The sequence below is a fragment of the Tupaia chinensis genome, unplaced genomic scaffold, assembly GCF_000334495.1.
Source record: "Tupaia chinensis unplaced genomic scaffold, TupChi_1.0 Scaffold000140_1, whole genome shotgun sequence".
Lineage (NCBI taxonomy): Eukaryota > Metazoa > Chordata > Mammalia > Scandentia > Tupaiidae > Tupaia > Tupaia belangeri.
In genome coordinates this window covers 5,696,420-5,720,395 of record NW_006159610.1, presented here as the reverse complement: position 1 = coordinate 5,720,395, position 23,976 = coordinate 5,696,420, and the positions used below count along the sequence as shown (strand labels likewise).

At 42.0% G+C, this 23,976-nt stretch overlaps 1 protein-coding gene and 1 pseudogene across 1 annotated transcript in view; one reads left to right on the top strand and one right to left on the bottom strand.

Moving 5' to 3' along the window:
- The window catches only part of CREB3L2 (cAMP responsive element binding protein 3 like 2), a 146,897-nt gene that overhangs the window by 67,467 nt on the left and 55,454 nt on the right, over positions 1-23,976 (top strand). Inside the window, exon 2 of the mRNA XM_006145022.3 lies at positions 15,461-15,677. Within this exon, the coding sequence (XP_006145084.1) occupies positions 15,461-15,677 (217 nt within the window). The remainder of the gene's footprint in view (positions 1-15,460; positions 15,678-23,976) is intronic.
- Positions 15,266-15,340, bottom strand: LOC114007227 (uncharacterized; annotated as a pseudogene).

Sequence of the window (23,976 nt, the reverse complement as noted above, 5' to 3'; positions counted from 1 at the left end):
ATTTTGACTTAGAGGCAGCGTTGTTTTGTTGTAAATGTATGTTCTATTTAGAGAATTCCATGGCGGTCACTTGTGAGAGCCTCTTCAGTCACCTGTTTGGTGATCCTTGTGTTGAGTCACGATTTCTCTGGTTACAGAGTCTGTAGTGTAAAGAATTCAACCCTTGGCCCAGTGGCAGGCAGTGGGGGAGTGCCTTTTGGGGAGGCTCTGGGTTCATGTCCCAGATCTACCTAAACACGCCAGGCACACCAGTGGGGCACTTGTGATCGTGGCTGGCTGCAGGAACGAGAGGAGGTTTGAAGTGTGGAAACCCTGATGAGGATGCCCCCTCCCCCCCCAAGGAAATAAGTAAATAAAACGGACAAAAAGAAAAATAAGGAGTTCAACTTTCTTAGTACCACTTTGGACTTCAGTTTTCTCAGAACAACCAGGTCAGCCCAGGTGATTTCTAGTTTTTTATTTGGAACTTGCTGTCATATTCCAAAGTTTTTCTGGAATGGCGAAATACCGGATGTTAGTTCTTTTAGGGCAGGACCCAAGAGAGTATGAAGCAATGACTGTCTTAGTTTGCACGCCTTCACTAAAGGATATGAAGTAATGCCCTGGGTATTCCTTGTTCCTTGGTGGAATGAAGACCAACATGTTGAAAATGGAAAGTGTGCAGGGGAGAGGGATTAAAGATGCTTCTGCTTAAAAAAGTGGAAAAGAACCAGAGAGGAGAAGGTCTGGCTGTAGAGACGGCAAGCGATCCAGTTAGAAGAGATAGATCAAAACAGCCTCTATCTTACATTTACAAGGGCACTTCAAATAAATTTGCTGAGAAATGTAATACTATGAGTTTGTTTTGGCAGGGAAAACTTTGAAATACATAGCTCAATTCTCTTATAATATGTATTTTTCATGACCTTTTTGAAGATCATCCCCCTGGTCCTTACATAACAAGAATGTAAAAAGGTTGGAAACTGCAAATTGGAGGAAAAGGCCAGAGGAGGTAACAAGGAGGGATGAAACACCAATCGGGTAGAGACTCTCAGGGAATTTAACTGGGAGATGGTGCATACGTTTAAATCTGTTTGAACTCTGACTTTGAGGAGTTTGGACTTAGATTGAGTTATGTTGGAGGCTCTTAACTGTGTGTGTCGGTGTGGTGAGGTTTGGGGAGGGTTAAAAGCAAATGTTTTGTTGACCTTGGCATGTAGGAGAGACCAGGCAGAAAACCCTCCCTGGTGGGTCACCAGTGCTCCTGTCCAAGAGCAAAGAGGAAAACAATCCTTAGGGATAAAAGTGGAGAAAAGGGAAAGGGAAGAATTGTTGTTGAGGCTTCCCTTGGAGTCCAAGGTCTCCGTAGCTCCCCATATGGACGGAGAGCACAGACTAGCAGAACTGCAATCACATGGTTGGCTCTGCCTTGCTTTTCTTCTTTTTTTTTTTTTGAGAGGTTTTCGCTATAGGGTACGTGTGCTCGCCAGACAGACAGAGAGAGACATAGAGACAGAAAGCAAGAAATCACCCCCCGGGGGGATGATCACGCCGCAATCCCTTCTCCTCCATTCTCCTCTCGGGATCTTGGGCATGCACGCACACGCGCCCGGTGTGAGTTTTAAGCCACCAGGTCTGGGACATGAACCGCGGTCGACTACGTGGGAGTCTAGCGACATAGCCATTACGCTAACTGCTGGTTCCCCGGCAATGCCTTGCTTTTGAAGGGCTTGCATTTGTTCGTGAGATTCAGCTGTCTGTTGTGGCAGAAGGACTTAGGGATGATCTGATTTCTTCAAACAGATCTAAGAGGACCTTTCTATCTGATAGAGATATTTGAGGAATAGCTCTGCCTGCGCTGAAAGAATCGTAAGAGTTTCTTCCATTCATAGGAAGAGATTGTCCTGCTCTTGGACCAAAGTTAAAATTTAAACTTTTTAATTTTTTTAAGTAAGCAATTAAAGTGAGGACTCTGAGTTTTGAGCTTCCTTTGTTAGTGATTGGGAGACACTGGAGTGTGCTGAAAGTGCATGGAAAGGGGAGTGGAAACCAGGAATCCTAGCTTGCTCCGCTCTACTCCACCATCGTCACCGTCTCGGTAGTTCTCGTCTTGTGAAGATCAGATACATAACGGTGTGAAAGTGTCTTGTCCAATGTGAAGCACTAAGCATTGAACCTGGAAGGTGATGTTGTTATTATATTGAGTTGTCGTAAAAGTCATGACACATTTTTGCAAAGAGAAACAGAAAAATATGTCATGACTTTTCTGATGACCCAATATTTTATTACTTTTATGCCTGAGGGGACTGGTTGAACATTCTAAGGCTGTGGAAGGAGTGGACCTCTATCAGACTAGAGACTAGTTTGGTTCCAAAAGAAAAAAGTATATTTTGGGGCATTTGCTACTATATATGTAAAGAAGTAGGCAGATTTGGGGCCAGCAGTTGGCATGGTGGTTAAGACGCTGGAGTCCCACATGGCCAACTGCAGTTTGAGTCCTGAATCTGGCAGCTTACTTTCTCATCCACCCCTCCCCATCCCCATGTCTCTCTGGCTAGCGCACATGCCCTGTAGCAAGGAAAAAGTAGTGATAGGGACCAACAGATGTTGGAATGGTTATGTTGCTGGGTGCCTACGTAGTCAACTACGGTTCGAGGCCTGGACCTGCAGGCTTAAAACACACTGGGCACGTGTGTCTCTGTGCCCAAGATCCCGAGAGGAGAATGGAGGAGAAGGGATTGCGGTGTGGCCATCCTCCTTGGAGAGTGATTTCTTGCTTTCTGTCTCTCTGGTGAGCGCACATGCCCTATAGTAAAAATATCTCTAAAAAATAATTAATTAATTAATTATTTTTAAAAAGTAGGCTGATTGAATTTGTGCTAACTAACTCTGAATACAATGGTTCTCTTTTGCCATCAGGAGCCACCCATGGGGTATTTCTCCCTTAGTCTCATTAACTGATTTGTTTGTATTGGGGGTAGATAGTCTTAAAATAAAACAATTTTTTCCCCTTCATATCAAGTTCTAAGAAGAACTCTATAAGCCATTGAGGACTGGATTGCATGTAGAGAAAGTGCATCGTTATTTGTATTAATGATAAAAAAATATGTAATGTGAAGAGATTTTTTTCACTGTAGGGCGCGTGCACTCGCCAGACAGAGAGAGACATAGAAACAGAAAGCGAGAAATCACCCCCCAGGGGAGATGGTCATGCTGCAATCCCTTCTCCTCCATTCTCCTCTCGGGATCTTGGGCACGCACGCACACGCGCCCGGCATGAGTTTTAAGCCACCGGGTCTGGGTCACGAACCACGGTCGACTACGTGGGAGTCCAGCGACATAGCCATTACGCTAACTGCTGGTTCCCAACTAGGGATGACTTTTAAAAGTAGGCTTTATTTTTTTAAAAGAATTATTTTATTTAACTATATTTATTTTAATTTGACCAGAGAGGGACAGTGAGAGAGAGGGAAAGTGAGAAAGCAAGCCATCAGGTCTGGGACTCGAACCAGGGTCGGCCTTACGGGAGTCCATGCCACCTGCCGGCCCTGAAAGTAGGCTTTATTTTAAGAGCAGTTTGAGGTTCACAGAAGAATTGAGCAGAAAGTGCACAGATTTCCCACGTACCTCTTGCCCCCATCAGCATCCTCCATCAGAGCAGTCCATCTGTTATACGGGGTGAACCTACGTTGGCACTTTGATTTCATCCAGAGTCCAGAGCTCGCATTAGGACTCACTCTTGGTGTCTGCTATTGGACAAGCATGTGAGGACATGTATCCATCATATCATACAGAGTAACTCCACTGCCTTCAAATTCTCTGTGCTCTGCCTGTTTATCCTTCCTCCTTCAGGTGAAGATGACTTTAAAAATCTCTTTTTTTCTTTAAGAGAGATTTTTGCTATAGGGTGCGTGCGTTTACAGGAGAGACAGAGAGAGAGAAATGATCCCCTAGGGGGGTTCTGTGGGGGTATGACCATGCCACTATCCCCTTTCCTCCATTCTCCTCTTTGGATTTTTGGCACCCATGTGCCTGGTGTGAGTTTAAGTTGCCAGGTCCAGGACTTGAACTGCGGTTGACTATGTGGGAGTCCAGCGATGTAACCATTATGCCATTCTCTGACCCCAACTTGTAACTTGTAGAATATGCCCTACCACTAGATTTATAATAAGGTCCCTTTAAACCACATGCCCCAATACAATTTTATTAATCGATTTCACATCATTCTTTTACAATAAAAGGTACATCTGGATACTCTCAACCAAAGTATGTATGAGAATTTCAGAAGTTCTTAGAATATGAAATTAAAATATTTTGGTACACAAAACTTTGAAATCTGTGTATAGTTTTTTCTTTCTTTTTTAATTATTAGAGGGTGCACATACTTAGAATTCCCCTTCCCTTGCTCCAATGAGGCATGGTTATGCCACAGTCCTTTTTCTTCCATTTCTCCATTCAGTAGGATTTTAAGACACATGTATATGGGCCCTTCTTGTTTTTCCAGCTGCCAGGGCTGGGATTTAAACTGAGTTGGCTGTGTTCCCTATTCACTGTGCTTAACCACTGCATTATTGGCCGGCCCCATGTGTAGATTTTGCATAATTTGCATTGTCTGGAGCCTTTTGAAATCCTTCATATGTTTTGTTATAGATCTGCTTAAAGAGCAATTTCTGGTACTGTAAACAGACAGTATGTCACTGTAAGCAAATACTATATCACCAAAACAAAAGAAAACCAAAGCACAACCCTTAACCTTCCCAAATCTCTTGAGTAGTTAAAAAAAAAAGTCCCAAGACTCAGCCTCACTTTCTTTTATTTAGATGAATATGTAATGTACCTAAATTCTTTTTTAAAAAAAAGTTTTCTAGGGACCGCAGGTGGCATGGTGGTTGAGGCTCTGGACACTCCCACATGGCCGACCAGGGTTCAAGTCCTGAATCTGGTGGCTTGCTTTCTCACTTCCTCTCTCTCACTCTCAACCTCTGTCTCTCTCTGTTCAAATTAAAATAAATAAATAAATAAATAAATAATTTTTAAAAAAGTTTTCTAGCATGTGTGCTATCTAGAGAGAGAGAGACAACAGAGACAGTGAGAGGGAAAGTGAGAAATCACCCCCAGCGGGGAATGGCCATGCTGCAGCCCCTTCTCCATTCTCCTCCTAGGGTCTTGGGCATGCATGACTCGTACCTGGTGTGGTTTCAAGCCACTGGTCTGGACCAAACTCTGGTTGGCCATGTGGGAGTCCAGTGACGTAACTATCTGCTGGTCCCAAGTACCAAAGAATTGGGTACCCTTGAAATGTCACCCTAATGGTGACATTTGGTACTTGACTTGTGAGCCATATTTTCTCTTGTGATTTTTGACAAAGTCTCCTTTCTGCTCTTGTTGGCATCTAGCCATTTTTTCTAGTGGCGTATGGGTTCTTTGCAGGAATCACTCAGGTCTAAATGCAGTCTCCTTGAAGGTAGGTCACTGGGTGAGGTGGCCCCTTCTCCTCTGCAAGGGAAGAAGGAGGGTGGACTGATAGGTGCCCAGGGGCAGCTGCTCACCTTCTGGGCAATACAGGAGAACTGTGTGCTTTGCTGGAAGGAGATCCTGATTTTTGTGAATGTGAGTCGCATCCTTGACAAGTTTTCTGGCTGTCAGCCTGCCGCGCCACATTTCCTAGTGTGTAGCTCCAGTCTCTGGGGCGTTCGTTCTGTGCTCTAGGCTAGGCTTCCAGCTGTGATCGAAGTATAAAGGTTTTTTCCCTTTGCCTGCTGGAGGGTATAGTTAGCCAGAGGCCTGTAAGAGAGCAAAGGTGCTGTTTTCCAGACAGCAGGCCTGGGAAAGAGGATGTTTGGGGAACAGACGCTGTCTGCCAGCTGGGTCTGCTTTCTGAACCCTGTTATCTGCTGTGCCTGCTGGGTTTCAGGGGTAAATCCAAATAAACCCATGAGGCAGAAAGATGGCATTTTCTCTCCTTTTCCCAAGGTGAAAATCTTTCATAATCCCATATTTTGTTGTCTGCAACATTTTAGAAAATTATAGGTAGTGTAGCTAAATAGGCTGTTAGCAGTGGTCTATAATATTTGTGTGCTGTTACTATCTCCGCTGCATTGAACCTGGATCCATGGAATCCCTGTCTCTCATCTGTAGACAGACTCCAGGGGTGGGTGAGGCTCCTGAAATTGGGGTCTGCATTTGTTGTATGTGGCTGTGGGCATTTGTTAGGTAGGACGGGCCAGAGCATCTGTTAGATTCTTAAAAGAGTCCATGAATCAAAAAAAAGGTGACAGACTACTGATTAACTATGAAGTCCACTCCATCATCTCCACAACACACACACACACACACACACACACACACACACACACACACGCACACACAGACACACACACACAGAGTTTTACAGATAAGGAAACGGAGGCTGGAAGAGTGGCGCACAGAGCAGAACGCGTTTGCACTGGTCCAGCCCCAGAAGCATAGGTTAGCTTGTGCACACGAGGCATATCAAGAAGATGGCAGCAGAACTGCTTGATGAGCGCTCTGGATGGGAGGGACCCAGGACATGCATCCCAGACACCTCGTTTCGCACCTCAGGACAGTCCTGTCTTTGTAAGACTGACTTACTATCTTACTGCTGATGCCTTGTCTGGCATAGCACCTTGCTCAGAGGAGCTGCCCATTGTGTTTGTTGAATGACTAAACCTCATTGGTGAATACTGTGAGGAAGACATCTTAGTAGCTGTATGCAGCCAGTTCTTTGAACTCTGGAATTAAGGCTCCTTCATTTTCCTTCCATCTTACTTCCCTTTCCTTACTTCCTTTACCTCAGACCTTGAGGCAGTTGTTAGCAGGGGGAAGTAGCCTAAATCATAAACCACTCCTTTGCAGGCTACTTTGACAATTCCTTAGTGACCTGTAAAAATCCTTCCAGACCATGATAAATTTTTAGAAGATAAGTAATTCTTATAAGGTTAACAATTTGCCCTAACTTACTCGATTTGTAAGTTTTGATATATATTTTAAACATTCAATTGCACTTCTTCTTTTTTTTTAAAAAAATTACTTATTTAATTAAAAAATATTTATTCATTCATTATTTTAAATTGACTAGAAAGAGGGAAAGTGAGAAAGCAAGCCACCAGGTCCAAGACTTAAACCATGGTTGGTCATGTGGGAGTGTCCAGCACCTTAACCACCATGCCACCTGCTGGTCCCCAATGGCACTTACTTTTAATTGTTGGGACACTTAGGCTCTAATGAAAATTTGTTTTATATTTCTCTAAGATATCATAGAATGAAAATGGATCCAAATGAGATAGTTATTGAATGCATATGGTCTGTGATCTGGCCTAGGCTTACATGGGGATAGCTAAAAAAGGTTATCTAGCTCAGCCATTGTATAAGGCCTATGATAAAATATGTAAGTAAATTGGCAATAAAAGACACATCAAACAAAAGTAAGAATGCATCTAATTAAAAGATACTTATTTGAAGGGTTGTAGCTGTTCAGGAAAATGAAAGATCAATTCAAACTGTGTCTGTCAAGGATGATCTTATGAAAGAAATAGATTCGGGCCAGCCGGGTGGTTTGGTGGTTAAGGTGGCTGGATCCCACATGTGTAACTGTGTGGTTTGGGTCCTGGACCCAGTGGCTTGAAAAACAAGCTCCCACAAAGAGAATGGCGAAGGGATTACGGAATGGTCATCCCTCTTGGGATCCCTCCCTTTCTCACTTTTCTTCTCAATCGTTGGTAAGCACATGTGCCCTATCACAAAGTTAAAAAAGATAGATTCTTTTTGTCTTTGGGAATTTCCTGATGGGTAAAGAGGAAAATGAAGGATATTTTAGGAAGAACTGTGTGAGAAGCAGATGTGCAAGTAGAAAATGCCAATATTTTATTGTCTTAATTATGTTAGTTTTTTTGAAGGGCTTTTAAAAAGACTGCTATGCCAGTAAAATGTTAGTTGCATTACATGCAATATGTAGTTGCACAGTCCTCACAACTGGAGGCTGGTCCTACTGTTCACCTCACTTTACACGGCAAGAAAGAAGTTTGGAGGATGGGAGCATCTTGCCCAGGCTTGTACAGTTCGGGGACAAGGTTCAGGTTCAGGGCTGTCTGGCTCCAAAGCTGTATTGCCATTATGCCATCCTGAGACCATTAGGATGGGAATATACATACCGTGTAGAAGAATAAAGGGAAGAAACTTTATAGGATGGTTGGGGCCAGGTGGGAAGATATTAGATGCAGGGTCTTTAGATTATGGGGAGATAAGGCCTAATGCAGAAGAGGACATTGATAGTGAGAGGACTACTTACCCAGCTAGTAGTCTACTTTTATCTAGCTTTAGAGGTTGACCTAACAAGGGAGAGGGTACGTGGACTTTGGGATGCAATCTCAGTTCCACCTTTCATAGAAAGTGCAACCCTGAGCACAGGCCCTCACTATTCTGAGCTCCAATTTTCTCATCTATAGATGGGGCTGTGCCTTTTATGGGAAAGCTCCCAGCTCATTTTCTGAAAATCTAGTATGTAAAGGATTTAGTCCATCAGGTGAGCCTAGTGCCAAATTTTGTCATCATCTTCATCATCAATGATGGTTGATGTTATATATTTACATTTATTAGAACCTCTTTATGCGGTTGGATCATGAGAATGCAATACCTCTTTCCTAGAAGAAACAATGTAGGAAAAGCTCAGTCAAGTAGAAATGAGAGGGTCCTAGTTCGAGGTCTCTCATTAGGTAACAGATTTTGGACAATAGGTTTGAAGCCAGCTTCACAGGATTGTTGTGAGCAGCAAGTGAGGCTATAAAAGTACTTTGTAAAGCCATAAAGCTTGATTAAAATATTAGGCAGAGTGGTAATATGTCATTGTACCTCCATATTTAAAAGAATGAAACTATACTTTCATAACCCTTTAGTTTGCATGCGTAGTACTTTGCTAAAGTGTTTGCAGGATCCAGAAAGACTTCCTCTTTAAGCTCACATTGCTCCTTTCTCTGACCTTTGGCCTTCAGAACTGTAATGCCCCCTCTCTAACTGGCTGGCATTAGTGATGGGCTGATTCTGGCCTGATCCCTGTACCAGCAGTGAATGTTGACTTGTCACTGAGTCCCGGAGCCCATAGCTGCCAAGGAGACCCAGCTGGACCTAATTTGCTGGGCTGAGTCATAGCATCTGGTTAGGACTGGTTTGACACATCTTTTCAACCACAAGAGTCTCCCCTGAACCTACTCAGTGCTTACCACTTTGCTAATAACTTCCTAGGTGTGGGTGGGTGGTAAAGCACAACTGGTTCTCGCTTCAAGAAGGTTCTTTATCCAGAGGGGCGGTAATGGTTACACACTTGCCAGCCACTATGAATAGTTCGAGATTGCCTGTTTGCTAGGGCTAAATTGTTTGGTAACATGATAATTACCACATTGTCCAAAGTAAGGGGAGTCCAGGGAAGGTTAGCAGAGTTTGGGAAGGTTTATTACTATTTATGCAGGAGATGTTTGTGAAAACATTCATTAGTATAGCTCAGGAGGAAGAAAACAATGTCAGCAGAGTGGCCAACCTGGGCAACCTCCACAGGAAGCATGGACAATAAAAGAGAGCCTGTTTAAGAAAGAACTGGATTCCAGAGGTGTAGCAGGGTAGGCATTTGACATTGTAGTCAGGGGACAGCATTGTTGCTAGGAAATGGCAGTTGAAATGAGTTCATCTCTTGCTTTTGCATTTTACATCTGTGTTAATTATTTCTCTTTTAGTTATCCTTAATTTTGGTCTTTAAAGGAAATGCATGGAAAGCTTGCAGAGTATTCACCCTCAGGAAACCAGCATGTTTGTCCTTGGGAAACAACTTAGGGAATCAGATACTTCAGGTTATTGTATAACTAGAAGATCTTGTTCTAATCTTAGCCTGCCTTGCTGTTGTTCTGCTCCTTGTTGCTCAGAGTGTGGTCTGTGGACTAGTGGCATTAGCTGCGAGCTGATTAGAAATGAAGAATCAGACCTGCCTACTGCTCTAGTCGTTAAGAGAGTCACATCCCGCATGGCTGGCTGCGGGTCAGATAGCTTGAAAGACACCTGGTTGCACGTGTGTGCATGGCCAGGTCTCAACAGGATGAAGAAATGGAGGAGAAGGGATTGCAGTGTGACTACACCTCATGGGGAGGCCATTTCTCCCTCTTTCTCTCCCTGTCTCTCTATATCTATCTGGCAATCATGTATACATCCTGTGGCAATTAAAAAAGAAGGGATCAGCAGATGGCATAATGGTTATGTTGCTGGGCTTCCACATAGTTGACTGTGGTTCAAGTCCTGGACCTGGAAGCTTAAAACTCACACCAGGTGCATGTACATACCTGCCTCAAATTCTTTTTTTTTTTTGTAGAGGTTTTTGCTCTAGGGCACGTGCGCTTGCCAGACAGAGCGACAGAGAGACAGAAAGCAAGAAATCATTCCCTGGGGCAATGGCCATGCCACAATCCCTTCTCCTCCATTCTCCTGGTGGGATCTTGGGCACGCACATGCACGCACCCAGCATGAGTTTTAAGCCACCAGGTCTGGGACGCGAACCGTGGTCGACTACATGGGAGTCCAGTGACATAGCCATTATGCTAACTGCTGGTCCCCCAAATTCTGACAGAATGAGAGAATGGAGGAGAAGGGATTGTGGCATGGCCATTGCCCCAGGGAATGATTTCTTGCTTTCTGTCTCTTTGTCTCTCTAGTAAGTGCACACACCCTGATAGCAAAAATCTCTCTCTCAAAAAAAAAAAAAAAGGAAGAAGAAGGAGGAGGATATTGTGCCTGTGTCAATCAGGATCTATGTCTTAAGACCCCATGTAATCTGTATGCATATAGGAGTTTGAGAAACGCTGGCCTAGATGGTAAAGTCAGGGATGCCATGGACTTTTTCTATCTTCTTTGTTTTGCATGCCTAGTGCCTATCTAAAGTTTAACACATGCTGGCTGAAAATCTGTGCATTTTCCCCTGACCTTGGGTATGTTTGCACTTCTAGGGACTTTGAAAATTTCTAGGGACAAAAGTAGTATGAATTTCGAGGGACTAAAGTGGTAAATAGTGGTATTGAAAGAAGGGAATCGAGTGGGAATGGAGTTGACCTTCAGTGGTTGAAAAATTGAAGGGAGCATAGTCACAGGTGGCGGTGGTTTTCATATAGAGACCTTTGACCTCCTAAATCAAAGTCTCTAAGGGTGGGCCATAGGATCCGTATGTTTTAAAAAATGTTCTTGATGTTCAAAAGTTTATTATATATAACATTATGTATAGTAAAAATCATTTTTGATGTTCCTCAAGAGCAAGTAGGTAAATACAATGGAATACTATTTAGAAATTTAAATAAATGAAATAGAACTGGGTGTATAAATGTGAATAAATCTAACATTTGTTTTCCTGAGGAAAAAGAGTTACAGGGGATATGTGAGGTATAGTACTATTTATTTAAAGTTTAAAAGAATCATGTATGTAATGAAAATATAAATATGTCATAAAAGCAGGAAGATCTGGATGGGTATGATAAACACCAAATTCAGGCTAGTAGTCGGCTTTGAGAAGGAAGAAGGATATGGATGAAAATTTTGTTTCTGTTTTTGTAATTTTGCTATAGAACGTGTGGGCTCTTTGGACAGAGACAGAGAGGGAGAGTGAGAAAGTACCCTGCCCCCCCCCTCAGAGGGTATAACCCTGCCATAGTCCCTACTCCCCTGTTCTCCTCTAGGGAATTTGGCACGTGCACAAGCCACAGGTTCAGGACTCAAAAGTACACAATCAGCCATGTGGTATCCAGCCATCTTAACCACTATGCCTCTGGTCGGCCCTGGGTGGGAGCTTTAATAGTTCCTTCATGTTTTATCTCTTAAGAGAAAGAAAAGGAAGGAAGGAGGAAGAGAGAGAAGGGGGGGAAAGGAAGAAAGGAGAAAAGAAAGAAGGAGTAAAAAAGTAAAAAAAAAAAAGATTGCAGCAATAAACATGGAAAAATATGGGTTTTCTTTACAGAAATGAATACATAAATGTTCATATTAATATTCTCTGTAGTTTTTCTGAGTGCTTGAGGAATTTTATTATAAAACCACTAACACAAAACTGAACTGGTAATTTTTTTTTTTTTTGGAGAGGTTTTTGCTATAGGGTCATGCGCTCACCAGAAAGACAGACAGAGTCAGACAGAAAGCGAGAAATCACCCCCAAGTGGGGATGGCCACGCCACAATCCCTTCTCCTCCATTCTCCTCTTGGGATCTTGGGCACACACGTACATGCGCCCGGCGTGACTTTAAGCCACCGGGTCTGGGATTCGAACTGCAGTTGACCACATGGGAGTCCAGCAACATAGCTATTACGCTAACTGCTGGTCCCCAACCGAACTGGTAATTGTGACATAGGCAGTTAGCATTTGTGAATTATTTTCTTGGATATTTCTAATGATCTTCCAATTCTAAAAGGGTTTGTGCTCAGAGAATTCTCCCAGCCTCTTTCTCTTGTTCTTACAATCAACCATGGCTAGTAGGCTGTGTCTGAGGCCTGTAGCTGTCCTGTATTCTGTCCTGATGAGATGTTGCCATTTCCTGTGATTATGATGTCAGTGAACCCATTCTTCTAACTCCTTTTTCTTTTTAGGATTTTGCCATAGGGTGCATGCACTTGCCAGAGAGACAAAGAGACAGACACAGGGAGAAAGTGAGAAATTTCCCCCGCCGCTACCCCTGCCATGGGGTTAGCCACATTGAAATCCCTTCTCCTCAATTCTCCTCAGAATTTGGGGCATACATGCACATGTGCCAGGCATGATTTTCAAGCTGCCAGGTGCAGACTCTAATTGTGGTTGGCCATGTGGGAGGGAGTCCAGTGTCTTAAACACCAAGCCACCCATGGGCCCCAGCACCCTTCTAAGTCTTTCAGGACCTCACTTGCCAGGGGTTCTCTCTGTTGTCTACTTCTCCCCATTATTAAAGTAGAGGACTTGACTGACAACCATCTTAACCCTACAGCTGTAGCTCCAGGGCCATCTCTGACTTTTCCTTCCAGCATTCTGTTTCATGACATCTTCACAGATACTTCAGTTCTAGGGTGGCACTTAGTTGTCCATGTGACTCCTGAGACTTTCCAGTGGCCTCCCCAAGCATTACAATTTGCAGTCAGATTTCTTATTGCTGTATCATTTCTTAACTTCCTCTCTTTACTAGAAGTGTTCCTAAAGTTTAATCAACAAGGATGATACTTGCTGATCTATGAATCAGAGAATGCTAAGGAAGCGCAAGTAGCTCTCATAGCTGGTGCCAAAGTGAATTTTTTTTATTTAGAGAGGTTTTTGCTATAGGGTGCATATGCTTGCTGGAGAGACAGAGACAGAAAGTGAGAAATCATCCCATGGCGGTATGGCTACACTGCGATCTCTTCTCCATTCTCCTCTTGGGATTTTGGGCACATAAGTGTCTGGTATGAGTTTTAAGCCACTGGGTCTAAGACTCAAACCACAGTCACGTGGGAGTCCAGTGACTTACCATTATGTCATCTGCTGGTCCTGCCAAAGTGAATTTTAAGATTTTATTTCCATATTATTATTTTAAATAGATTCTATAGCAATACTTTTGAACTAGGTAGATGTCCCATCTCCCCCTGCCTCCCATCCCTCCTGGCCATGGATATGTGGCAGTGTCTGGAGACGTTTTTGGTTTCATAGCTAGGGGAGTGTTTGCTACTTGTGTCTAGTGGCTAAAGGTTAGGGGTGCTGCTAGAATTCTTGGCAATACACAGAACAGTCCCCCTTCTCTTTACAAAGAATCATCCATTCTGAAATGTCAGTAGTGCGAAGATTGAGAAACCCACCGTACAGATCTTCATATTATGAAAATACTCCTATCAGGATCAGCAATTAGCATAATGGCTATGTCCCTGGACTCCTACATAGTCAATTGTGGTTCAAGTCCCGGTCCCAGTGGCTTAAACTCACGCCAGATTTGTGTGCCAGGCTTGTGTGCGTGCATGCCCAGGATCTCGAGAGGAGAATGGAGGAGAAGGGATTGTGGTGTGGCCATACACCCTGGGAGGGTGATTTCATGCTTTCTGTCTCTTTGTCTCTCTCTGTCTTTCTGGTGAGCACACGTACCCTATAACAAAAACCTCTCCAAAAAAAGAAAAAAAGAAAATTTTCTTATCAAAGAGGGAGTGCAGATGGGCTTTGGCTCCTTTAGAGTAGGACAATGGAACATGGGATTAAGAATCCCAGAAAATATATAGAGACTCTTCCTTTATCACTTCCATGGCATGCTGGGGGCTGGGTAGCTCATGATATTGAAGATGGAGAATGTGAAGAGATTAAGGAGATCAAGGGAAAATTGGAGAGGAACAAAGTCCAGGCAGTGGGAAGATTAGACAGAAGCTGTCTGTAGTGCCTTTGAACATTGCACCTTGCTATAAATTGTACCCTCATGCTATAGAAATACAGAGGAACATATTTAAGAACATTAACAATGCAAAATCATTACATTGGTAGGATGTACATTACACAGATCATTCCCAGTGATTCATGACATTTTCTATCCACACTCATCTGCAGTGTGATTCCGCCAGTCCTTTTTTTCAAGAGGTGGAGTATATTTTCTTGCCCTGAAGTCTGGTCTTGTCACTTGCATTGACAGAAGAACGTGGACAGCATAACATGATGTGACTTCTGAGGCCCTTCAGCTTTGATATTCTTTCTCATGGAATACTCTGTCATCATATGAAGAAGCCCAACCTGATCTCGGCTCTTCAGTAAGAGGGTCCAGGTGCTAACAGTCACAGTTGGCACAGCCCTGGCCAACCTTCCAGCTTAAGGTGGCCCTATCAGGGAACCCGATAAAATCAGCTCACTTATCCAGCCAACCAACAGGGGAGTGAGAAATAATAAATTTTGGTTGTTTTAAGCCACTAAACATTGGGGATAGTTTGCCATACAGCAATAAATAACTGGACATTGTCTGTAAGTAGCTTCATATAAAGGAGTGGGCACATTATTGACCTTAGAATAAATGTGTAGGGGCTAGTCCTGTAGCCTAATGTTTAAGGAATTCAGATCCTACATGTCTAACCATAGTTTGTGTCCCAGCCCTGGCAGCTTGAAAGACACGGTGGGGTGCCTGTGTATGTATGTCCAAAATCCCAACAGGATGGAGAAATGGAGGAGAAGAGATTGCAATGTGATCATGTCCCATTGGGAGGAGCTTTCTCTCTCCTCCTCCTTCTATCTCTCTCTCTCTCTTTTTTTTTTGTTGTTGTTGTTGAAGAACTTAATTTATTTGTTTTAACTGCGGTGCTCTACACGATCAGAGAAACTTCTCTAGTAACAAACTATAGAAACGATCCCTGAAAGTATAGTCATCTTCTATCTCTCTTGAAGAACATACCCAACTCTGGCAGTTAAAACAAAAATATGTGTGTAGAGTAAATACCAGAACATGGCTAAAAGAAACTGAGTTCTTCACTCCTTTGTTTCTTGCAGCACTTCTCAGAACTCCTGGATGAGTTTTCCCAGAACGTCTTGGGTCAGCTCCTGAATGACCCATTCCTCTCAGAGAAGAGTGTGTCAATGGAGGTGGAGCCATCCCCGACGTCCCCAGCGCCTCTCATCCAGGCGGAGCATAGCTACTCTCTGTGTGAGGAGCCTCGGGCCCAGTCACCGTTCACTCACGTCACTGCCAGAGACAGCTTTAATGATGGTAAACTCAGAGAAGGGCCAACCCTGGGGACCTTGGACCCTTGGATTCTATGCTTCTTGAGGGTGTGGGTGTGTGTCCTATTACTGTTGGCACCCTCTTCAGCCACATACCTCTGATGTGTAAGGGCTTGTGCTTAGGCTGTAGGGACACATTTCTCTACATGAGGTTGTGCCTCCAGGAACCTATCGTAATTCAATGGGAGTAATTACATTCTTTGATCCTGTGGTTTAAGCAGCAAAGTAAGCCATCTGCAAGTCAGGTTGACCTGTGTGTTTGATAGTTCCCAAGTCTAATGAGCCCATTATTTCAAGGGGTCATGTCATTTTTTTTGTGAAAAAGAATATTTGTGACCATTCTTCTCCATAGAAGATTTTTGGGCATCTTCTTAGCCCATTTCCTGCATGTTCCATGTAGCCGACCGCGGTTTGAGTCCCAGACCTGGTGGCTTAAACTCATGCCGGGCATGTGTGCGTGTGTGCCCAAGATCCTGGGAGGAGAACGGAGGGGAAGGAATTGCGGCGTGGCCATCCCCCTGAGGGGTGATTTCTTGCTTTCTGTCTCTCTGTCTCTCTGTCTTTCTGGTGAGTGCACACGCCCTATAGCAAAAACCTCTCAAAAGAAAAAGAAAAGCCCCCGAAGTGAGAAATGAGTTCAGTACAGTAGCAGGTTACAAAGTCAATTTAAAAAACTATAGCATTTATGTACACCAAAAATAAACAGACTGAAACAGAATTGCAGCAAGCAATACTACTTACAATAGTCATGAAACAAGATACATAGGACTAAACTTAACCAAAGTGGTGAAAGACCTTTACAAGGAAACTATTTTTAAAAATTGAAAGAAGTTGAGTATGAATATAAGAAAAAAAAATATGAAAGGACATCACATGCTCTTGGATTGGAAGAATTAATATAATCAAGATGTCAGTTCTACTCAAATTAATTTATATATTTTAATTTACAATGCGATTCCAATCAAATTACTGGTGATATTCTTCACAGAAATTTTTAAAAAATTATAAAATTTGTCTGGAATTATAAAAGACCCCATATTATCAAGGCAATACCATGCAAAAAGAAGAAAACAGGAGGCATCTCACTACCCCATACCAAAAGAAGAAAACAGGAGGCATCTCACTACCAAACTTTGTATTATAAAAAAAGTAATAATTGAAATAGCACGATTGGCACAAAAATAGACACCTAGACCAATGGAACAAAATTAGAGATCCCAGAAATAAACCCCATCATACTGATCTTTGACAAAGGGTACAAAACAATGCAGTGGAGAAAAGAAAGTCTTTACAGCAGAAGGTGTGAAAGAACTGGGTATCCTCCTGCAGAAAAATGAAACTGGACCCTTATCTGTCACCACTAGCAAGAATCAACTAAAATTGGATAGAAGATTTAAATATAATGGCTTAAATGATAAAACTTCTATTAGAAAACATAGGGGAAACTTTTGAAGAGACTGGAGTAATCAAAGATTTCTTAAATAAGACTCCTAAAGTACAGCCAGTAATCCCCAAAATAGACAAATAGAATTACAGCATGCTAAAAATTTTCTCACAGAGAAGGAAACAATTATTAGAATGAAAAGACAACCCTCAGAAAGGGAGAAAATATTTGCAAATTATTCCTGAGGAAAGGGATTGATTCTAGAATATCTAAGGAACTCTAGCAACTTGCCCATTGAAAAAATGAATAATACAATTGAAAAATGGGCAAATGCATTCAACAGACAGCTCTCCAAAGAAGACTAACAAATAACCAAAAGGCATATGAAAAATGTTCAAAGTCTCTTATCATAAGGAAAATGCAAATTAAAATCACAATGAGATACTATTTAACCCCAGTTAGAATGACTAGGATTAAAAAAATGAAGAATGACACGTGTTGGCAAGACTGTGGAGAAAATGGGGACCCTCTTATACTGTTGGTAAGAATGTAAACTAGTACAGCCTCTATAGAAAACATGGAGGTTTCTTAAAAACTTACGAATAGAACTACTATATGATCCAGTAATCCCACTTCCTCATTTTTACCCAAAGGATAGGAGAACACTCAATCAGAAAACACTTGACTATCCATGTTTATTGCACCATTATTTACAATTGCTAAACATGGAACCAACGTAAGTGTCCAAAAATTTATGACTGAGTTGAGAAACTGCAGAACATACATACTATGGAATATTACTGAGCTATAAGAAACAGTGATCCTATCATTTGATGCAAAGTGGATGAATATAGAGGACTTAATGTTGAGCAGAATAAGCCAGACTTTGAAAGATACACACTGTATATCCCCACTCAATTTGTATCGAGTTTCTGTGCTTTATGGCAGAGGTTGAGAGATCTGCAAGTGTGATGTTGGAGAAGATGGGTGTGAATGCTACAGGTTGTAAGGGAGGAAAGTGAATGGTAGAGAGTGGGTGGTGAAGGGTGGTTGTGAGGTGCAAGGGGAAGAAACATTTCACAAACAGAAAAATATGAAGTTACCTGTTGAAAAAAAATATATATTATAAAACCCATGATGGGACTTCATGTAAAATGTGCAATTAAGAAAATAAGAAATAAAAATATAGGGGCTGTCAGGTGGCATAGTGGTGGACCATAGTTGGAGTCCCTAATCCAGTGGCTTGAAACTCATGCTGGATGCATGTGCCTGCATGCCCAAAATCCGGAGAGAAGAAAGGAGGAGAAAGGACTGTGGCATAGCTGTCCCCTCTGGGGTGTGATTTCTCACTTGCTATCTCTCTGTCTCTTTGTTGAGCACACACATCCTATAGCAAAAAAAAAAAAAAACAAAAAACTCAAAAAATATATAAAGGAGATAATTTAATAAAGACATATAAAATTTTTTAGATAGTTCCTCATTGTTCTTTAGAATGAAACTAACTTCATAAGCATAGCTTTTGGGTTCCCCTGTGGCTGATCCTGCCTCCATTTCTCTCCTATGTCCTATAACTCCCTGTCTGTATGGTTCTAGCATTTACTTTCCACTCCATGCCTTTTCTTGCATTTTTCTGTCCTTAGTGCGACCATTGCCTTTTCTGTAGCCTCTGCTTTCATCCACTAGACAAATTCCCACTTACCTCCGAAGATTCAACTCAGTGTCTGACCCTCCCACCTGGAAGTTGTCATCTTTCATCACATTTACATAATAGTTTTCTATCATTTCTGTAGAGATTATTATAGTTTTCCTTATGTTTTGTTCATCCACTTATTTGTTGGTTCCTTACAATATTTTCAGCTGATTGAGGGTAGGTAAGTTCTGTATTACTGGCACCTAGCTTTGGATTTGGCATTTTGAAGGTACCTGATAAATGTGTTTCATTGACTTGGTTAACAACTCGTTAAGGCAGAAGGTATGGAAGGCTGTAGCATATCTATAACCTATCATGATGGCATCATGGAAGATGATGTTCTGCTCTCCTGTGCATTGCTTGTAGTATCTCTGCCTGTGCAGATACATTGGACAGTAGGTATCTGATTGGAGTATTTCTTGGATTATAGCAGTTATCTTATATAGAACCAAGCACAGTGCCAAAGAGAGGCAGATCTTTTATAAATGCTTTCTTATGATTTTCAATGCAATCTCATAGCTATTGAGTCCTTACTTTGTAGGTAATAATCAGCGATAAACAGACAAAATAGATAAAAAATAAAAGGGACAGGGAACTGTGGGGGTTAGGGGGAGGAAGGAGAGTTGAAATTTTAATTGGGAAAGACAGAGAAGACCTTACGTTGAAAGTGACATTTGAGCAAAGAGGAAAAAAGGTGTATATCTCAGGAAGAGGCTTCTAAGCAGAGGAAACAGCAAGTACAGAGGTCCTGTAGCAGAAGTGTGATAAGAATACAGTGGTAATCTATAGTATTTTTAGACAGTTAACATCTGTAGAGGAGTCAGCCATTCAGCAGCCTTGCTGTTCTAAATAGAATATTTGGGTTATAAATGGCCTATATAAACTAGGCAGGCTAACTTTGCTCTAATGCCCATGTTCATTGGGCACCTACTATGTGTCAGGTACTGTCCTAGATATTTGTTGGATACAACAGTTAGACTTAGATCCTGCCTATAAGAAGCTTAGAGTCTAGTGAAAATTCCAATACTCAAAACTTCATTAGGCAGAATGTGAGCAGTATCCCAGAAGGAGACTAAACTGTAGAAGCTGGAGGAGAAACAGAAACCCATTGAAGAATATAGGAAAAGTCAAGTGAATGAGGCAGAATTTCAACTAGTCTTGGAGCATTGCAGAGAGTTCATATAGTTTGGAGGGAAGCAGATGAAGAGCAGAGGGCTAGGACTTTGATTCATCTAAAACGAGTCCCCTGAAATGACTGCAATAAGCAGATTTCCAAAAGTTCAGGATTCCTCCTCCTCCTCTTTCTTCTTCTTCTTTAAAGAATTACTTTATTTATTTATCTAAATTTGAGAGAGAGAGAGAGAGAGAGAGAGAGAGAGAGAGAGAGAAAGCCACCACCTGGTCCAGTACTCAAACCACAATCGGCCATGTGGGAGTCCAGCGCTCTTAACCACCATGCCACCTGCTGACCCCTTCTTTTTTTTTTTTTTTTAAGAGAGAATTTTGTTGTAGGTCATGTGTGCTTGCCAGAGAAACAGACACAGAGAGACAGAAAGTGAGAAATCACCTCCTCCCCAGAGGTATGTCCATGCCACAATCCCTTCTTCTCCCTTCTGCTCTCAAGATTTGGGGCATGCACACACACACGCTCCTGGCATGAGTTTTAAGTCACTGGGTCCGGAACTTGAACCATGGTTGACTATGTGAGAGTCCAGCGATATAATGATTGTTCCATCTGTTGGTTTCCAGGGTTCCTTCTGATTCCATGATGGCACTGTTTTTCTTTTTTAGTTCTAATCAATTAAAATGCAACATAAGGAACTCAAGGGTGCCACCTGGACTAATATCTTAGTGTGGGCAGAAATAAGAAGCAGATATCTTTTCCAGGAAGCCTTTTTTATCATGAGACCAAAGCATGCGCCATCTAGTTGCCCCAACTGGTGCCTGTTCCATTTATAGATCCTGTGCCACAACAGGCTGTGCTGGTAATTTTTAAGAACAAATATAGTTCTGATTTTGCAGAGTTTCTGATTCCTGACTTACATTTGTTAAAGCATCAGTGTTTTCTCCTTTGTAAAAGTCTCTTTCCTATACCAGCAGAAGTATATTTGTAAGTAGGGATAACAAATATGGGACAGTAACCCTCTGAGATGTGCCAAGTCCAAGTCAGGCAGTGTGGATATGTGGATGGAGAACTTGCCCAGCAGCGCTTTGTATGGATGCTAGTCATTTTTCTGAGGTGTGGATGGGCAAATGTTTAGGAGCAGAATTATTTATTTGAACTCCAACTTTCATTCCCTAAAAGTGAATGAAAAAGTGTAGGATTAATCCACAAAATTCTTCCCCGAGTCCAAGTGTTCTTTTTTCCCCCACACAGTCTTTTATTTTACTGTATTTACATTAATCATTGTACATCTTTACAGCATACGATATGAATTCTCAAAGCATAAATGAATTGCATGTCAACCAAGTGCTCTTTCAGAGCAGATGACCACCTTCTGGAGAAGGATGATTGTTCTTTAGACAACATGTAAATATGCAGCATTTAGAATGAGCTGGATTGAATTTAATATTCTTATTTCTTGTATTACAATAATAGTCTAAGCAAAACTTGGAGTCTTGTTATCTAATGATGGATAATGAGTGTTTATCATTGGGAAAGCCACTGATTCTGATTTCCATGTTCAATTATACTTAAATACAACTCTTTGTAATTGCCTCTAAACCACACACACACACACACAAAGTGTTAAACATACAGTTGAGGCTTTCTCATAGTTTATTAGAATTTTTGTCTTTCTTTTTCTCCCTCTTCCTTCCCCTTCCTCTTTCTCCTCCCTCTGGCCATATCTGTTCTCTCTTCCTCACTTCCTTTTCTTACTCTCTCCTTTCTAACATTCCCTTCTACTGCCCCCTCCCTGTTGAACCCCAGGGTAATTATGTAGGGTAAATATACATGTAACCTATCATTCCAACATGGGCCTCACATGGACTGTAGACCCCTAAAACTATATATACAATTTGGGGCTATCCATATTTGTTGATTTTTCTGAGAGTCTTTTAAAACTTTTTTTTTTTTTTAAGATTCTCAAAAGACTCTATGACCCAAAAACACAGCTAAGAAACACCAGTCTAAGATTACATACTAGTCATCTGTTTCAGAGCTGACTTTGTAGGCGTCTCTGAAACACTAGAGCTAAAGAACTGGATGTGGCTCAGCAACCACCGGAGCCAACCCTAGGAATGTGGACTCCACCTTCAAAACCACTAAAAAGACATCCTACATGCAGCTCAGTCATGTCTCCCCATGATTAACCAGCTGCTTAGCAGGGTGTGCTGTTCTACCAAAAATATAAAGAAAGAAAGAAAGGGGTAAGCAAATGGCATGGTGGTTAAGAGATGGACTCCTATATGGCCTACTGTGGTTTAAGTCCTGAGCCAGGCAGCTTGAAAAGGATGCTGGGCATGTGTGTGTATGTCCAAAATCCCAGAGGAGAATGGAGGGGAAGGGACTCCAGGCCATCCTCCAGGGGGGTGATTTCTGTCTTTCCTTCTCTCTGTCTCTTTCCAGTGAGAACACATATCCTATGGCAAAAACCTAAAACAAGGAAGAAAAGAAAGGTGAAGAGACTAAGCGAGATAAGCTGAAGCATCCCAGTGAACTGTGTGTGGATATTTTTTATGTTTTTAAGGGATAAGAGCTTACATTTGAATGACCAAGCCTTGTGCCTTACCACATGGAGGCTATCTTTATGAGTTAATGTGTTTTACTCATATTACAATCAGATTGAGATCTTAGGTATGCATTTGTGTTGTTCTTTAATTTCAATGTTCTTCCTAAAGAAGAATCTTTGTCGTGCCAGACTATAGCTGTTCAATGAATGAGACATGTGCCCTGTTCTCTAAGATTATATGTAAAGAAATTTAAAATATCAATAGACTTCAGCATGAAACATACTAATACAGAAGTATGTTTGCATCATGCATAAGTCAAGACAACTTTATTTAGGGTGGAAGAAGGCACTATAACTATGGCCGGTCCAGATCTACAGAGGGTGGGCCAGAGATAAGCAATAATGGTCTTTCTTCTGATGAATCTTGTTGAGCTTCTGGAGCTAGCAGAGGCAGTAAGGGCTGGCTCTCCCCATGATTAACCAGCTGCTTAGCAGGGTGTGCTGTTCTACCAAAAATATAAAGAAAGAAAGAAAGGGGTAAGCAAATGGCATGGTGGTTAAGAGATGGACTCCTATATGGCCTACTGTGGTTTAAGTCCTGAGCCAGGCAGCTTGAAAAGGATGCTGGGCATGTGTGTGTATGTCCAAAATCCCAGAGGAGAATGGAGGGGAAGGGACTCCAGGCCATCCTCCAGGGGGGTGATTTCTGTCTTTCCTTCTCTCTGTCTCTTTCCAGTGAGAACACATATCCTATGGCAAAAACCTAAAACAAGGAAGAAAAGAAAGGTGAAGAGACTAAGCGAGATAAGCTGAAGCATCCCAGTGAACTGTGTGTGGATATTTTTTATGTTTTTAAGGGATAAGAGCTTACATTTGAATGACCAAGCCTTGTGCCTTACCACATGGAGGCTATCTTTATGAGTTAATGTGTTTTACTCATATTACAATCAGATTGAGATCTTAGGTATGCATTTGTGTTGTTCTTTAATTTCAATGTTCTTCCTAAAGAAGAATCTTTGTCGTGCCAGACTATAGCTGTTCAATGAATGAGACATGTGCCCTGTTCTCTAAGATTATATGTAAAGAAATTTAAAATATCAATAGACTTCAGCATGAAACATACTAATACAGAAGTATGTTTGCATCATGCATAAGTCAAGACAACTTTATTTAGGGTGGAAGAAGGCACTATAACTATGGCCGGTCCAGATCTACAGAGGGTGGGCCAGAGATAAGCAATAATGGTCTTTCTTCTGATGAATCTTGTTGAGCTTCTGGAGCTAGCAGAGGCAGTAAGGGCTGGCTGGGTAGGCTGGTTTAGTATGACTGCTCTAAATTTATGGAGCTGTTTTCACAGGTGGGGATGAATTCAATAGTCTGTGAGCTAGAGGTGAGCAGCTGTTGATGGTGTGAAGTCACATGGGATAAATGGGGCAGCTTGGAGGAGGGGAAGGATACCTGGTTTGATCATTGTGTGATGGGAAGCAGGGCTTGAGAAAGGCGGGATGGCATGTTTTATGATTAAAAGAGGATAATA